General features: G+C 36.6%; 1 protein-coding gene across 3 annotated transcripts in view; it reads left to right on the forward strand.

The window, feature by feature from the left end:
* Window positions 1-17,240, forward strand: part of ADGRB3 (adhesion G protein-coupled receptor B3) — a 732,453-nt gene that overhangs the window by 696,624 nt on the left and 18,589 nt on the right. For 2 of the 3 annotated variants that reach the window (XM_043591727.1, XM_043591726.1), the window contains one exon: window positions 10,523-10,558. The exons of the other annotated variant lie outside the window; for it this stretch is intronic. In XM_043591727.1, coding sequence (XP_043447662.1) covers window positions 10,523-10,558 — 36 coding nt within the window. The remainder of the gene's footprint in view (window positions 1-10,522; window positions 10,559-17,240) is intronic. 3 annotated transcript variants of the gene reach the window in all.

The raw sequence follows: 17,240 nt of genomic DNA on the forward strand, positions 1-17,240 counted from the left end.
GGTCATGATCTCACGGTTTGTGAGTTCGAGCCCCGTGTTGGGCTCTGGGCTGACAGCTCAGAGCCTGGAGCCTGCTTCAGATTCTGTGTCTCCTTCTTTCTTTGCCCCTCCCCAACTTGTGCTCTGTCTCTCTATGTCTCTCAAAAAATAAATAAATGTAAGAAAAATTTTTAAAAGGAGTCCTCTATAATTAAAAGGATAACTATCAGTCATAATTCTTTCAGAATGGGAACCAAGTAGAGCACTCAATAGAAAAAATAGAAGATCCTCCTGATGTTTGTCAGGTACTGGAGATCCTTCTGGTGGTTGAAGTAGTTCCTGGATGGCATTACAAACTCAAACCAAAATCTGGGTTTTCTGTATAAGAGCATCCATTAGAAATACCAAAATTGGAATGTTTCTGTGGGGTCTTCCATTACACTAATTATAAACTCTATTATTATGTTAGGTCAAAATATTTCAGAGTAAATGTTGTGATCTTAGCTCCTGCATAATGATGACCACGAAAACTTTTCATCTTAAATTGTGAACTCTCAGGAGGGATGTACATTGATCAGGTTAAGAGTCAGGACTCTCAGGTCCAACCACATGGCTTTTATAAAAAAAAGCATATTCCCCTCAGCTTCTTTTTTGCTCGTAAAGTGAAGTACAGAGTAGTCAACTGTTAGCAGTAGCATTCATAATTTATTTAAGTTAATCAAATAAGATCTAAGGAATGTGTCTTGCTTTTTTATGACATGCATCATATCACTGTTTTATAAGTGACTTTTATATCTTGCGTCTTGAAATTTTGCTGTAAACTACATGTATTCTATTACATATGTTCAGTATACAATGCTGATCTATTACATATGCTCAGCATATAATGCAATACATGCATTCTTTTGTATGTCTTACCAATTGTTTTAATATTCTAGGTCATTTCATAAGACACTAGTTAGAGAAAGATACTAGAACTGGTTGCTTCCCCTTTCCATCAGATATATGATGAGCACCGTATGTTCTAGTGTTCAAAAGTGCCCAGAGACAATTATACATCCCTACTCCTCACAAAGCCATTCCTTCTACTACATCAACATGAAGAGAGATCCTGTAAGGCTAGAGTAACTTGGTGAGTGGTATGATTTTGAGATTTTTTTTCCCCAACTGGACCAAGGAACTTCTAGACTAAAATGGGAAAGTGAATGGGATCAGAATAAATCCCTAGATTCTAGATCAACTTTAAATACAATGGGGTTTCTGAGAACAACCATCCCTTAGAACCAAAAGAATAGGGGCAGTGAGGCCAAATTAACTCTAGAGTGGCAGGAGCTCCCACTAGACAAAAGCGTTCCATCTTTCTCAATTAACAGAATAGCTACTATTTCTCTGTGTCTAACTGGTATCCCAGAGACTAGCATTACTACAGTAATGACTACATAAGCACAAGCTACATAATGTTTATATAAAATCACAAAAGTTTCAAAATGATTTTCTGTGAGTGTGCATATAATAATATAACATCCTAAGTAATCATAATTCTGATGTACTACTTGAAAATCATAATGATCGTATGGAGTCTTCTATATGGAATGGCTCTTTAAGTTGTGCTACAGGGGTTAGAATGGAATTATATTAAAACATTTTGCTTATTATAAAAATGCTTTACATCTAAAGCCTAAAAACCCTTCCAGGTTTGAGATTGTACAGGTTGTGTGTGCTTGAACAATAGACTGAATTTCCAAGTGCTGCTTTGTTCGGTTTGTAATTTTTCCAAATCTCCATATCCTTATTACTAACTATAAGCATCATATATAACTGCGATTCAGCCAAAAGATCTACATTTAAATGACTTAGAGATCACAAGGCTTACATCTTGAAAAGGAAGAAAATTCAGGATTCAGAATGAAAATTCAGGTCCTCATTTTCATTCTTTAAGAGAATTTAATAGTAATTGCTTATGGGTGACCATTTTAGGAGACAGCTGAAAGAGAATATATAGATGTGGGAATGAATAATAAAAATTAGCATTTATATAGCATCTTTCATTAGTAGATCCTCAAATCACCTTAAAAACATGAATTAATTAATCTTCACAACACCTCTGTGCAATGGATAAGTTGTTATAATCCTTGAAGTAAAGTCATTTATTCAAGGTTACAGAGCAAGTGCATAGCACATCTAGGAAAAGAATCTTTCTGTCCTGATCAATTTTGTGCTGTCTAAAAGAGACAGTAATGTGTCTGGACATTAGCAGGAGAGCAACTTTAAAGTTAGTTTTAACCCTTAACAGACACATGGTCTTATGGTGAATAAAGACATGAAATGGATAAAGTATAGGTATACAGAACTAGCAAATTTTGGAGACAGGACTGTGGGCCATGCAGATAAAGTCAGTGGTGCTTTCCTTATTAGCAGAGTGATGCAATGTCAGGTCGAGTTATCAGTTCTGCTGGACTGTATCTGTAGGGACAACTAGTGGGGGAGATGATGTCCTGACATTAGAGAAAAAGCCAAAAGGTGACTGGAGTATCTACATAAAGAGGGGGTCAATAGTTCAACTTGAGTCGTCTCCCCCTCTGCGTGAGAAGGAAGATGGCAGCCACAGGAACATCCAGCTTGGGAAGCTGGATCAGCAGAAGATGGCCAGGTGCATCAGGATCCTTCCAAGGATATAATAAAAATGATGTTCATATTAATTCGGGAAGTTTCCTCCAGAGGGGTGGGTATTCACAAATTGCCATGGTGAGAAGTGGGGTGGAGTGGGAAAAAGAGAAGGTAAAAGCCGTCAGTTGTAGCACAGGATGTGATATTCATAAGAAAAAGAGAAGGCAAAGGAAAAACAAGATTTGAAGGAGAGGAAAAGAAAGCCAAGGAGTGGGTGTGTGTGTGTGTGTGTGTGTGTGTGTGGAAGTGTTTACTCAAATAAGCAGGAGGCAACAAAGAAAGAGGGAGGCTCCCCAACCCTGAAGGCAGTGCTAGCAGAAAAGGTTCCAGCCTCCAGGGGACTTTGTTTGGCTAACCCCCAATTATTTATTGGGTATAAAAAAATTTGATAAATGCATGAACTTTCCTTTTGTACTGCCTAGTATTACCTTCTTTTTCTTTCAATGTATGGTCTTCCATCTTCTAAACTATATAAGCAATTCTGAACATTTTAGTTTCTAAAAGATTTAGTTTCCACAATGATGGGGTAATTACAATTTTCTTACAGTAGAAATCCTCACAATGGCTCCAGACTTCCATGTCCTCAAAGTGCTTTAAGGTTAAGAAGAATAAAATTGTCATTAGCACTTAAGTCATTCACCTTCAATAACTGAGAAAACAATGTGTTGATATTTGGTGTGTACATAAAGCAAATAACCACTAGGTGCTATGGAGCAGGTGGGGGGAAAATGGAGGTATCCTAGTTCTCAAGCCATTTTGAGGACTATGAAACATAGTTTAAATTTTGGATTGAGATTCTATTTTTTTTTTGAAAAAAATCTAGAGATACCATTGTAAGAATACAAGTCAGTATTCGCTTTGAATCTTTGGAACAGGGGTATTTATTCCACAGCCTATAGCTGTTAGATTTAAATAGGAAACATTTCCTCACTCAAAAAATTTCCCAGTTTCTAAGCATGTCCTGGGCTTATTTGGCACATGGTCCCCTGCATCACTAAGAGTTGATGCTGATTCCTGTGCCTCTGGCTGACAGAGAAGATTGGCCACTAAGAAGCACTGGGGAGAGATTGGAGGTGGGCAGAAGAGAGAAATCCAGTATATTTCTCCCTCACTTTTTCTGCTTTAAGCATCACCTTGTGTCTATTTAGCTGCTGTTCCCTAAGGCTTCCAACTTCTTCCAGGTGCCTCAGCCCCTGGGTTTAGGTCACAAGGTCATCTCCCTTTGTCCAGCCTTAGGGGATAGTCTCTTCTGCTAATCTCTGGGTTACTTCATGATCCTGTATGTGGCTTCTCAGCTCCACCATCACTTGAATTCTTATGGAACAATTTGCTCAGATGTAAATACATTAAGTGGTCCCTCTCATTCTCCTGAAAGACTTTGCCTTGATTTTTCTTATTCATGAAGAAACTTTTAATGACTAATCAGAGTTAGGTAGTAGATTATGAAATGGTTTTATCAAAAGTAGAAAGTTTGCTACTCGAACTTTTCTGACCACGTTGGTGTGAACTTAACTATATATCTGAAAATCCCTCTCAATTTATAAATGGGTACGAAGGGACACCATTCTAGGCTAAATTTTTATACTCCGGTTTTCCTCTGGACATGTAGAGCTTTCACTATAATGGTTTTTAAAGGTAAAACATTTTAGCTATAATGTCACATTACAGTTGCCTCCCTTAGAGCTACTGTGTGGATCAAATTAGATAATGGATGTGAAAAACCTTTGAAAACTGTAAGCACTTCAGATGTAAGGTTGTGTTATTATTATATCATTACCATTATATCTTGAATTTCTGTGAAGAAGCTTGAATGCTGTGCTAAATCGATATTTAGGATTTTAGACAAAATATTATGGCCTTACTTGGGAGCTGGGAGACTGTCACTAGCAGAAAACATTATAGAACTGACCATTGTGCAAAAGCGTTTTCTTTTTTACATTTTTTTCTCACATAGCTGTGGTGGAAGGGCGCCTCGCCCTTCTTTAGTGTTTTGTTTTTGCTCCTCTATTAGGGAATTTTGTTTATGCACACATACAAACAAAACTGGCTGAAATATGTCATTTTTCGATATTTATTATCCTCAAGGTTTTTTTTTCACAGATGTTTTCAATGGATTTGGTATCGAAGCTTTCTCCTTGAATGTGTCCATTGCTCGCTCTGCAATAAAAGTTTTAATGGCCCTCGTATTGCCATTTATTAGTCAGTGCAATTTATCCCTTGCAGTGAATTTTCTAGTGTCTTGTCCAGTTTAATTTGAAGTGACACAAACAATGAATTATTCCCTTTGAGAAATTATTCATCATTCTAGAGGATTTAGATATGAAGAGATGCCTTTAATGCATACACTTGCTAAGTATTCCTCTGTGTAGCCTCATACTCTTGTGCATTTTCTTACTCTTAAGTCATCCTGAAATTTTTTCCCTTCTATTAGTGATAAGCCTGCATTCCCCTAAATTGTCTTGATCCTTTTGGCTGTCAATTAATCCATTCATAATGGTTTTCTTTGTGTAGTCTGCCTGCTTATCTAAATTCTCCCAAAGAATGAGAAAAACAACAACAAAACAAAAATAAGAAACAAGTCCAATTATCTTGGACTTGTTTAGCTGCCATAGTGTACCTCCTTCAATTATTCATCCATAATTTTGTGAATTATTGTGCCAGGCCCTTTTGTAGATGCTGCGGACATAAAAGTGATCAAGGCAGATGTGGTAAATTTCCCTGTGGTAAATATACCCTATGGAATAGATAGATAACTAACTGTTAATAAATGGACACTCTAAAAGAGTGTGCTGGGCTGGGGAAGAACCATGGAATGTGAGGGAGAGACTTCTTTTGATAAAGTGGCCTGAGCTTTCTGAAGGGTTATGTAGGGTGAAGCTAAGAAGGAGCGTGGCCTATGTGGATCTGGAGGGTGAGGAGATGTTTCAGGCAAAACAAGCTGCAGTGCTGGGGTCCTGAGATAGGAAAGAGCTTGGGATACTTTCACAGGATTAGGAGACCTGCAGAACAAGGGGTGAGCTCCATAAGATGTCGCTGGCATAGCAAAAAGAAACCAGATTTTTCAGAGCCTTGTATAAACAACGGAAGCAAGCAAAAACTGTTGAGTGAAAGATTGTCGTGATCGTTTCTCCATCCATCCATCCATCCCTTTGATGATTTGGGAAAGAGAATTAGGATCCAGTAATATTAGGAGAGGGAGTAGAGCAGAAAGCCTGAGGACAGTTAGGGAGGTACTGAAGTTACCCAGACAGGAGAGGAGAATGTCTTTGACTATAGAGGTGAACGTGAAGATGGAGAAGAGTAGGTAGATCGAGAGAATTCAGAGGTTGAATAGATAGCACTTGCTGGTGGATGTGATGTGCAGGATGAAAGATGTGGGGAACAAAGCATGACTCCTAAGTCTCTGACTTGCCCAGCTAGATAGCTGACATTTTCTGTGATTGGACAGACATGAAGAGGAAAGGGGTGTTTGGAACTTAAAGGATGGAATTTGCCAGCATGGAATGAATGCTACTATCGAGGAGAGAAGATGAGAAAAAAGAGAACTCAGGAACTCAACACTTAGAAGTCAGGGTGATAAGGAAGAGCCAGCAAAGAACACTTGAGAATGAGCCACAGCAAACAAGGCGAGGGAAGGCGGGGGGTGGGGGTGGGGGGAGGAAAAGCTAAAATGATGTGTTTTAATGAGGAAATGATTAAATTTCAAAAGCTTCTGAGAGTCCAGCAAGATAAGGACAGAAGGTTGACCTTGGAAATTGACCAGATGGAGCTCATCAGAGACCTTGACAAGAAGAATTTTAATGGAGTGTTGAGGACAGAATACAAGTTAGGATGAGTTCTAAGTGGAAAATTAGGAAAAGGAAACCACATAGAAAAACTGAAGAGATTTTTTTTTTACCACCTACTGTAACAAAAAGGATTATTTGTATCAAGTTATTTGAGAAGTTGGGGATCTAGAGACAGAGGGATTTATATCTTCATAAAATATTTTAATACCAACCTGGCTTATTTATTTTATTTTTTTAGCATTTATTTATTTTTTGGAGAGAGAGAGAGAGAGAAAGACAGAATGTGAGCAGGAGAGGGGCAGAGAGAGAGGAAGACACAGAATCTGAAGCAGGCTCCAGGCTCTGAGCTGTCAGCACAGAGCCTGATGCAGGGCTCGAACTCACAAACCATGAGATCGTGACTTGAGCCCAAGTCAGATGCTTAAGTGACCGAGCTGCTCAGGCACCCCCTCCCTGGCTTATTTTAAACTTATATGTACCAATTCTGCAGTTGTCAACCTAATCAGAAAAAAATTATCATGACCTGATCACTTTTATTGATTCTCATTTTTTAAAAATATAACCACTATTTGTAACCACTTTCATACCTTACAATAACTTCCCAGCAAGCTGAGAGGGACATTTGAATACACATGTAAGTCCATCACAGTTTCTACAAACCAGTGCTTTGAAATACTTTCCAATATACTGCCTGTATACCAAGGGTAACAGAATTCAACACTCTGGTTCTTGCATTATACCACGATTTCTCAGTACCAGATACCTCAAAATAAACTGGATTTTGCATTGGGAGACACATCATGGAAGTGGAGGTGGGCTACTGTTTGTGACTGTATCATTGGTCATGAAGTAGCCTGTATTATAATGGTCTTTAAGTTACTGTAATCATCACAAATTATAATGCCATTAGTTCTTTTCTCAAATAAGTATCATATTGATGCTTTTTCTCTTTTAAAATATAATTGACAAAAGTTTCTCTGCTTGACCTTACTTTATGGCTGGAAAGCATCTCTGTCCCACTGCTGTCAGCCTTGGATTGACTGGGTCCTCAAATGTTATTCTTGCTGAATTCTAGTAACAATCAGCAAACTATAACAGGCATCCTGGCTATAAAATATTACCACCCTTACCACTGAACAAGTAGTAAGAGACAGTGGACAAAATGCAGGGTTTGGAGTCAGAAGACCTGAGTGTGAATCCCAGCTCATTTGCTTACTACCCAGGTGAAGTGAGCAAGTCATTTTAACTACTCTGGGACTCAGTTTTCCTAATTCATAGAATAGATATAAAAAAAAAATACTTTCCTGACCATACCACAGGGCAGTTACCATGTTCAAATGTGAAAGCACTTTATAAACTATAAAAGGTTGGAACACTTGGTCAGTTTGTGGGGATATGAATTAGATGTCACAAATTTTAACTTCCCTTGGGCTCTGAAAATCTACCACATTTTTCCCATTCTCTAATTTTTAAGTCTTCAATGCTCACCCCCCACCCCCACCATCTTTAGGCTCTTTTGATTAAAATCTGTTTGCTTCATTTATTTCTTAGCCTAATCCTTTGAGGCTGCTAGTTCTGCTCTACCTTTATGTTAGAATTTAATTTTAATAAAATTAGAAGAGAGAGAAATCTATTCGTAGGAATATATCCATTTTCTTTTTTCATATTTCATGTCAGCATAGGTGCATAGGTGACATCTGTCGGAAGCAGAATCTATTTCTGGTGGTCTTCTAGGTTCCCATCTTTTGTTCTTGTCCCTAAAATATGTGACATGTGTCCATCAGCATGTCCTGTCCTTAGGCTACACAGCTTTGCATTCAGCAACAACACAACATACTGCTGTTGCAACCTTTGGCAAAGAGACAACGCCAGCAGTAGAAAGGCCTCTTATTCTGCTAGCTAGCTGAACCTTCTCATAAGATCTCACTAGTTAATTTTCAAATGGAACTCAAAGCTCATGACAAATGTTCTAGCTGCTTAAAACTGTTTCCATGCTTGCATGTTGCATAAATGAAAGAATCTTGCTTAACATATACTTACAAAAATGTCCTGCAGAGTCACAGTGCCAAGAAGGCGAAGCATTCAAGAGCAGAATGGAAACACTGACATGTAGAATAGGTATTGCAGCAAAGTGCAACGCGCTACGTTGGAGCCTGATTTTTTTTTTACAACACAGATAACAATAGTGGTGGGAGATGGCAAAGGAGGCCTGGGTTAAATGTCTTCCTACACACTTTTCTCCTTGCAGTATGTCACCAGGGCTAGGCCACAGTGACACTAGAGACAAGAACTGAAGTGACATACATCAACGTGCAGCCTTCATTTAATAAAGCAGTGTCTTCAGGGGTACCTAGGTGGCTCAGGTAATGATCTCATGGTTCGTGGGTTGGAGCCCCTCATTGGGCTCTGTGCTGATAGCTCAGAGCCTGGAGCCTGCTTCAGTTCCTATGCCTCCCTCTCTCTCTGCCCCACCCCCAGTCATACTCTGTCGCTGTCTCTCAAAAGTGAACATTAAAAAAATTTTAATAAAGCAATCCTCTTCTCAATGCTCTCCTTGATCATACTTGAAGACTGGATTCCACGATCCAGCTCCACTCTAATCAAATAATTTCAAAGTTTTCCAACTTTTTAACAAAATCTTTCTTTTAGTATATCTTTTTGTCTAGTGAAGCATGCTTTGGGAGGTGGTTATATAGGGAGGTTCTGGTTCTATGTTACATTGTAACTCTAGCTGTAGAAATGTGGGCATATTTGTCAATAAACTACATTAGTGCCTGTCTCTACTATTTAGCAGTTACAAGAATCTCTCAACTATATGGTTAGGGTTCTCTGTTAGGTTATTGAACTTAAGATAGGTATTGGGATAGCAGAAGAGAAAAATATAAAAGACATTTGCCTAAAGGTTTACATATTCAACTGCTTAAATATTGTTTTCAATATTTATTTTTTTGTCCCCAGTTCATCAAAAAAAAAATTCATAGTACAAACAAAACTCTGGAGTGTATGGGTGGCTTGGTCAGTTAAGCATCTGACTCTTGGTTTCAGTTCACATCATAATCACACGGTTCGTGAGTTTGAGCCCCACACTGGGCTCCGTGCTGGCAGTGTGGAGCCTGCTTGGGATTCTCTTCTCCCTTTCCCTCTGCCCCTCCCCCTCTCCTCTTCTCTCAAAATAAATAAACTTAAAAAAAAAAAAACCTCATATTGGAAACTTGTTCTCTAAATATTTTGAGGACCCTTTCTATATTTACCAGATATCTCCTTCTATACCAAATCCCTCTTGGCACATGCTAAGCATACCTTCCCTACACTAATATTCATAGAATCACATTAATTTCATTTAAGTAATGTTTCCTGATTTTATTAGGCCTACTGTCTTATTTTATTAATACATATTGATCTATAACTAGATTCAGGAACTGTTTGACAGAGTCAGAGACATAGAGGAACACTGAGATAATGGACATCTACACTTGTATATCACTGGGGTGTGGACTATTTTTTTTTTTTTTTACTGAATTATAATAAATACGTCAGTTCCTAAGAACTAGCAATTAGGACTTTCTTATCATGGAGAACCATCAAATATCAAAGAAATTGTGGGTGAGACATACAGAACTTTGGGAGTCAGAAGGCCAGAGAGAGTTTGATAGAAATGAAGACTGAGATAGGCTGGTGGGAAGTCTTGAGAGATGTATATGATGTTTTCCTATATAGCTTTTACTCCTTTGTGTCTCTAAAATAAAAATTATAGTTTTGCTGTTACAGACCTCAAGTCTGCTTTAAGATTGAACATTTTGTGAGAATTCACATTTTAAAAAGTTCTCCTTGCTGAAAAAGTTAAGAGATCAGGATGAGAAATATTCTGTATTTTTATATTCTTCAATTTTAATGGAAGTTCAAAGTAAAAATGAAATCATATGGATGAAAGAATTTGAAATCATAAAAATTCCCACATTCTTATGTGAAGGAAATACTTGTAATACAAAGGTAACAAGATATTTTATTGAAAATAATAATTTTCATCTTATTTGAATGACTAAACATAACTTTATGTTGGTTTTTCTTCTTTTTAAAAAATCTAACAGAGAAGAAAATCACGCTATTCAGACCTTGACTTTGAGGTAAGTTTCTATGGATTTTTAAATAATTTTAATTGCTTTGATTCAAGATTGACATACAACTCAGCATATTGTTCTGCACTCTGTAGGGGCTCTACTCTTTAAAAATTAAACGAGAAGTCAAACATTTTTAATTAAAATCCATATTGTAAAACTAGTAGAAAAAAATTTTAACTTCTAATTGCCTTAGATGTATGCTAAACTGAGATTTTCCAGACATGGAATCCATTTTATAAATACTAAGATAAATGGGCAATTTATGGTGAGGATTTAATTAGATCAATTCAGTTTGTTGTGAGGTAAGAATGTTGGTTTCTTCGTTTTTCATATTTACAACAGTTACATTGGTTTCACCTCAGTGACTACCTGAAGAGAGCCTGTAAGAATGCTTTGGCTGGTTAGCTAGGCTTTCTCTGGGACTTGCCGTGTGTACTGATTCCTCTTATTCAGGTTCTCTGTGCTACATTCCAGATTCTTTTTTTCAATAGCAAGTGTTGGTTCAGTGTGCTCCTATGTTCAGTAAATGCCTTTTTGCAGATATAAACAAGATGAAGATGTTCATTTTCCAATTTGCATTGAATTTATATTGATGTAATATCGATGCTAGAAATTACTGAAATCATACCATTTGAGCAGCTTATGCTAAGCACAAAATTAATGATGTTTGAGCATCACATAAAAGGCACTTATGCATCTTGATAATTAGATATGATTCATAGCCTGCTGACATAATTGGATATAATACATTATAAATTTCTCCAGCATATTTGTACTGTGTTGATGCTTACATAGAACTCGATACTCTTAGCTGGTATTCCTAAAATTATGGAAACCTCTCGGAATATGGGAACTCCTAAATCGTTTTGTTGATGGAGATGAATGTTGTAGCTCAGCAATAATACATCAGGTATCAAGAGTGAGACTTAGCAGTTTTTATTTACTGCAATGGTAAACAGGCTCTGGTTTTACCTTGAATAGAGTCCTTAAAGAATTGGTCTTTTTTAGGAAATTTTTAGAGTTCAAGAAACAAAGTAATGATAACCTGGCTTCAATGATTATATGCCAAGTTTCCTACTGATGTGTCTCAGTTGTAGCAGCCTGGCATGAGATAATACAAGTTATTATATCTTGTTTCAGGCTACAAAGAAAAAAACATTCAGCAATCTTCAGTTTTAGATTTCCTACCGCCTTTTAAGGGACATTTTTCCCCTTTTTCTTTAGTTAACCCCAAATTGAAGATCATTGTGTATATATTTTTTGTCCTTAAAGCACTAAGTTATGTTAGTACAAAGGAAAGGAGATGGAAATTAACCCACAAGGCATCAGTGACAAAATATAGTAAAAACCTAGATCTACAATTAGGCCTCAGTGCAACCAACCAAAGCTATGTAATCACAAGCTCTGAAAAGAAATCTAATCATATTGTGTCACTTGGAGCATTAGAAAACCTATTCCTTTTTCATAGATTCTCTGTGGCAACTGGTAGAAGATTCCTTAAGCTGATGCTTTTTTCCTGCTGCTTAGTATCCCAATGTATAGCCATGGTATTATCATAACATTTGCTGATAATGGAAGGATGTTGCAACACAACAACCCTAGATAGTTAGCTCTTCAATTGCTGTAGTTATTGCGTGACTGTGAGAAGTGTAAAATTTGAGGGTGGGGTGGGGGCATTTTGAGATAGTACATTTTCTTTGCAAACCTTTTAGTGCCACTCCCCTTAGTCTATGTGCAATTACGGTTATGTGGCAGATATCTCAGAAATGGTGTTCAGAAAAATTACTCCTGGATTTAAATGCTGATGTATTTTAGTATGATATATTTGTTCTTTGTGGATGGTCCTTGATGAAGAACCTCACTTGCCTCCCTCCCTTTTAATTCAGGCTTGATAAATTTTGTTTATATCAAACTACTTGATAGTCCCCCAACTCCCACCCCATAAGCCTTCCCTTCCCACACAGTGGCCAACTTAGGCATTTTTGTCACTGGCAAGCAGATTTGCCTCCTAGGCTCCTGAAAATATCTTCCCTTTAGGTCTCATACACTCCGCAGAGTCTATACACAATAACAATATTCTCTTAACTCATAAATCATTGCCTGGTAAGTGTTATACATGGGGAAAAGCCCTTTCATGTTGCCAGTCTCCAAGACAACACTGTATTTTTTTTAATAAATAGAGCAAAGTGTTGATTAGCCAAAATGGTTTAACATCCATTCTTACTTTCAGGAAAGGATACAGAGAGTACTGTAGTGATATTCCTTTGTTCTGTGACCAAACCCCTTATTGGATTTGCATTCCCAGCTCCAAGCAGAGATCTGGTATATAGTGTCAAACTTAAAAATCAAACAGCAAAGGTTATCAAGCAGCACGCAAGTTTATTTGGGAATTGCAATTCAGGACATGCAAGCCTTGAGAGGAGAAAAGAAGTTGGGAGGTACTGTTTTGAACAACAGTTCACTAGAGGAAAATAAGAGAGTTCCAAGGGGTGGCACCTTCACACTGGCTGCAGGAAAGGACAGCTTGCTGCTGCTGGGCCCAGGGGAAATATTCCTTCTGTTGAAACACACAAGTTGTAACTACTGGTAGTATATGAGAGAGCTCCCCACTCAGGAATTCCAACCCCATTCCTTTGTTTATTTTCACATCTCTCCCTTTGGCCAAGATCTTAGCCTTAAAAAAAAATGTTCTAAATTCCAGAGTTTGCTCCCCTTAGCAATGTCCTGGGAGATATAGGTGGAGGTTTTATTTTTCCAGGCCAATGCCAGGGTAAAGGAAACAAGGGGAAAAAGAAAGACTATGTTTAAAGTATGAAGTCTTGATCCAGGGTCTTGAGTGGAAGCAGTCTGCTTTGATGTCAGCTGCTTCTCTTGCAAATCTCCAGGGTTTGTACAGGACAAGATGTTTAGCTGTGTATGTATATCCCATTATTGAGCCCCTGAAGTCTGGCTATCATTTGGGTAATGAGGAGGACCTGGGATAGTTTCTTTCAAGGAGGATAAAGGGCAGTCTTTGTTCTTATTCATTCCAAATCAGAAGCATGGGAAAAAAATCAGACATGTTAGAGTCATAGCCAGATATTTGAGAAAACCAGAATTTAAGATCTAGAACAGTTTATTAACAGGATTAGAATCTAATATAGACAAAAGTGCAAACATAATTTTTCTTTCTATACTTACCCTTTTTTTTTCTTACCAAAGATAATCACAGCAAAACTAATTTGTTTGCATTACATTTGGCCTATTTCCACAAGCGTAGAAGCACCTTGTAAGCAAGGTGCCAGGGTGATTTTTCTGAGGAGCTTTATTGGCTCCATAAAGTCAGCCTTTGTTTCTTAAAAACTGTCCTGTCAAATCTGAGACTATGCACATCTCTCTCAAAATAATACAATCAGAGCCCTGGTAAAATAGCCAATATTTCCAATTGTTATTACAAGGAGAACAGATTCTCATTGAATTTATGCAAATAACTAACTGCATTGCCATGTGATCCAAATTCTGAAGGGACCAGGTAGGGAGAAAAAGTAGATATTTCATCTTTGTTTACCAAGTTATATTTTATCAAATTGCTGTATTTCATAGATAATTTTAAAAAGAAGAAGGTGTCCTTTTAATGTTGAAAACAAAACAGTAAAGGACCAACAATGTGTCAAAACTAGAAGTCATAAAAATTATAATCATCCTCCTCAGTTCATTCTGTCATGTTATTCTTGTTCCGCTTGAATCCAGTTTTTTCATTAGTTCTGGAAATTTGTACCCAGTTCAATTTTATGATCTCAAAGTTATCAGAAGCCTGCACTTTTTCTGAGCTCTTTCTGAGTCTCTTTGAAGACAAATCACTTCTGTAGGTTCACTTTTGTAAAAGCATTAGAGTAAAACTGTAACTGCCTGAAAATGACAAGACTTAAAATGACCCTTATTAAAGATCTGATGCAAGTTCATTATAATGGAATTGACAAGAAAATTTGGTTTTCTGTATAAGATTTTAAGATAATAACTGGAATTATGACTGATAACATTATACCAAGATACCAGATTTTCAGAAATTTCGTATAATTTCTATAATACTTATATTAATCACATTCACCTGCATCACATGACCTAAGATGGTTTATCATCACTTATTTTAAAATGTTTCTCATGTAATGTAATATACCAAATAAGCCTAATCGGTTTAACCTCTCTCTTTTTATAAGGAGAAAGAAGAAATGTATTGAGATCTGTGTTAGGGACCTCTTAGAAAACTCAAAGTTAGTTCGAGGTCAAAAAGACTATTTAGAATTGGATTTTGGGAAGTTTGTCAAAAATATCAAAAGGTTTTAAAACACTTGGTTAAATATGATCATAAGTCTATGAAACAATACTTAGTTATCCATTTAACCATGGTAACAATGGAAGATGTTAAAAGGCAAATATAGAAAGTCACATTGTTCTGAGTAGAAACTTACATACTCAAAGACTTGATGAAGACAGCAAATACATAAAATTATTTTAACGAAACAATCCTTTTTTTTTAAAAGCCAGATTACTTTAAAAAAAATTTTTTAACATTTATTTATTTTTGAGACAGAGAGAGACAGAGCATGAACGGGGGAGGGTCAGAGAGAGGGAGACACAGAATCTGAAACAGGCTCCAGGCCCTGAGCTGTCAGCACAGAGCCCGACACGGGGCTCGAACTCACGGACCGCAAGATCATGACCTGAGCCGAAGTCGGACTCTCAACCGACTGAGCCACCCAGGCACCCCTAAAAGCCAGATTACTTTAAAAGATAAAGGAAACCTTTTTACAATCTGTTATTAAAAGCAGACCAGTATTCCAAGAAAAATTTGTCTTTTTATCAAAGAAAAAATAAGGTTTAATTTTACATAAATACCCTATTAATATTAAAGCTTGTTTTTGAAACCCTTATAAAAAATTTTATCTAGCTTGATCATACATAAAAATTTTTCCCAAGATTTCATTTTTATAGACCTTCTACAACTTTCTATGTCTATCTTAGTCTGTCCCTTCTATTTCCCTCAACAAAAATGTATCTCCACCTCATACTTTTTCTTTTTTTCCTCATACCTTTCTAACCAAAAAACATACCCTCCTTTCTTTGTATACAGAGTTGTTTCCCTCATTATTTCTAGTAGCTTTAATAACATATGTTAACTAGAATTGTTAACACTTAGAAACCTTAACTAGAATCCTTAACCCTTAGAAACCTTATTTTTTAGTGAAAACTAAGCAAGCAAGCAATTATGAACTTTTACATTAGCACGTAGGTTGGTGATTTCATGAATACAACTCAAAATTTCTAGAAACATATGCTCCTTCATAGTACAACTTTTCAGTGTGGCACAAAGCATGTTCATTTATAGACCCAAATATCTTTTTGTCTCTCTGTAAAAAGAAACCAAAATTGGATAAACCTATGTTCAGTAATTTTTCCATTTTCTATCTTATTTAGAAATGATGGCGATATTCAATGAGTACCTATCATTTATTTTAACTTTAGCAAAACTAAAGTTTCAGGTAACCAAAATGTATTAGTGAAACTAAAAAGTTTACTTAAAACCTTTTTATCCTACTTAAATTTATTTTAATTTACTTGTTCTTAACAATTATGTTTAGATTACCCAAAAAAACTTAATGAGACATTAGACGACTAGCCATCAGCCTAAGCTATTTTCTTGCTCACAAATTTTGTAAAAGAAATAACATGAACTTACTGCACTTTTATTAAACCTAGGTAGAACAAAAGTTTTATATTTAATGGTGAGAACTCCAAGGACACACATTTTAATTGAACCAACAAGCTAAAAATAGCTTTTATACCCAATATTTCTACAAATCATGTGAACCTGAAAAACATTTGAGTTGGTGTCTATTTATTTCTGAGAAATAGGTACATACATAGGTATGTACATAATAAATAATAATAAATAGGTACATACGTATTTCTGAGAAATAGGTACATACATAGACATTCATAAACACATAGATAAATGCAAAAAGAGACCTTAGAAGATACTTTAAGGTGTTTTTGTTTTTTTAATTCACTAATCTCAGAAGGTAATCCATTCATAAACAATTTTAAGGATTCTCCCTGGGTTTAGTAAATTCTTTAATTATGACCCATAGTTTGGTAGATAAGGAAGTAGGGGGTATAGAGGATGTGGGAGTGGTACGGGAAGGAAAGAGGAAGCTGGTACTAGATAGAGACAAGGAGGACAGAGAAGGGAAAAAGTGACCTCAGAAGCCCTTGTCTCTACTTTGAATTGTTTGTTTCTCTTGGTTAATTTAGAAATCTTATTTTGCAAAGAGGTGATTTTAGACTCTTGGATATGTTTGGAAAACTCCACACACCAATTAAAATAGGCATCCTATTTAGTCTGTTTAATTTTAGAGCTGTCCTCTTCTAATCTGGTTGTGGAAAAACAAGTTTGGTGAGGTCAACAGTTCTCCACAGTGGCTACTGGAGTTCTAAATTATCTTTGGTTAAGTTGGTCCATTTGGTTAAGAATGTACATGAGGAACAGCCATAGTTTTGAACACAAAACTGGCCAGGGTCCCAGAAAGAGGACCCTCTGGAAAGTATTTAGATTCCATCTTTAAAACCAGAGGTTCAGCAAAAAAATGGGTAGCCACTAAAAGGCTGATACCTTCAAGAATAAAATCATAGAGCTCAACCAAAAGGAGGC

The sequence above is a fragment of the Prionailurus bengalensis genome, chromosome B2 (genome assembly GCF_016509475.1).
Source record: "Prionailurus bengalensis isolate Pbe53 chromosome B2, Fcat_Pben_1.1_paternal_pri, whole genome shotgun sequence".
NCBI classification, from domain to species: domain Eukaryota; kingdom Metazoa; phylum Chordata; class Mammalia; order Carnivora; family Felidae; genus Prionailurus; species Prionailurus bengalensis.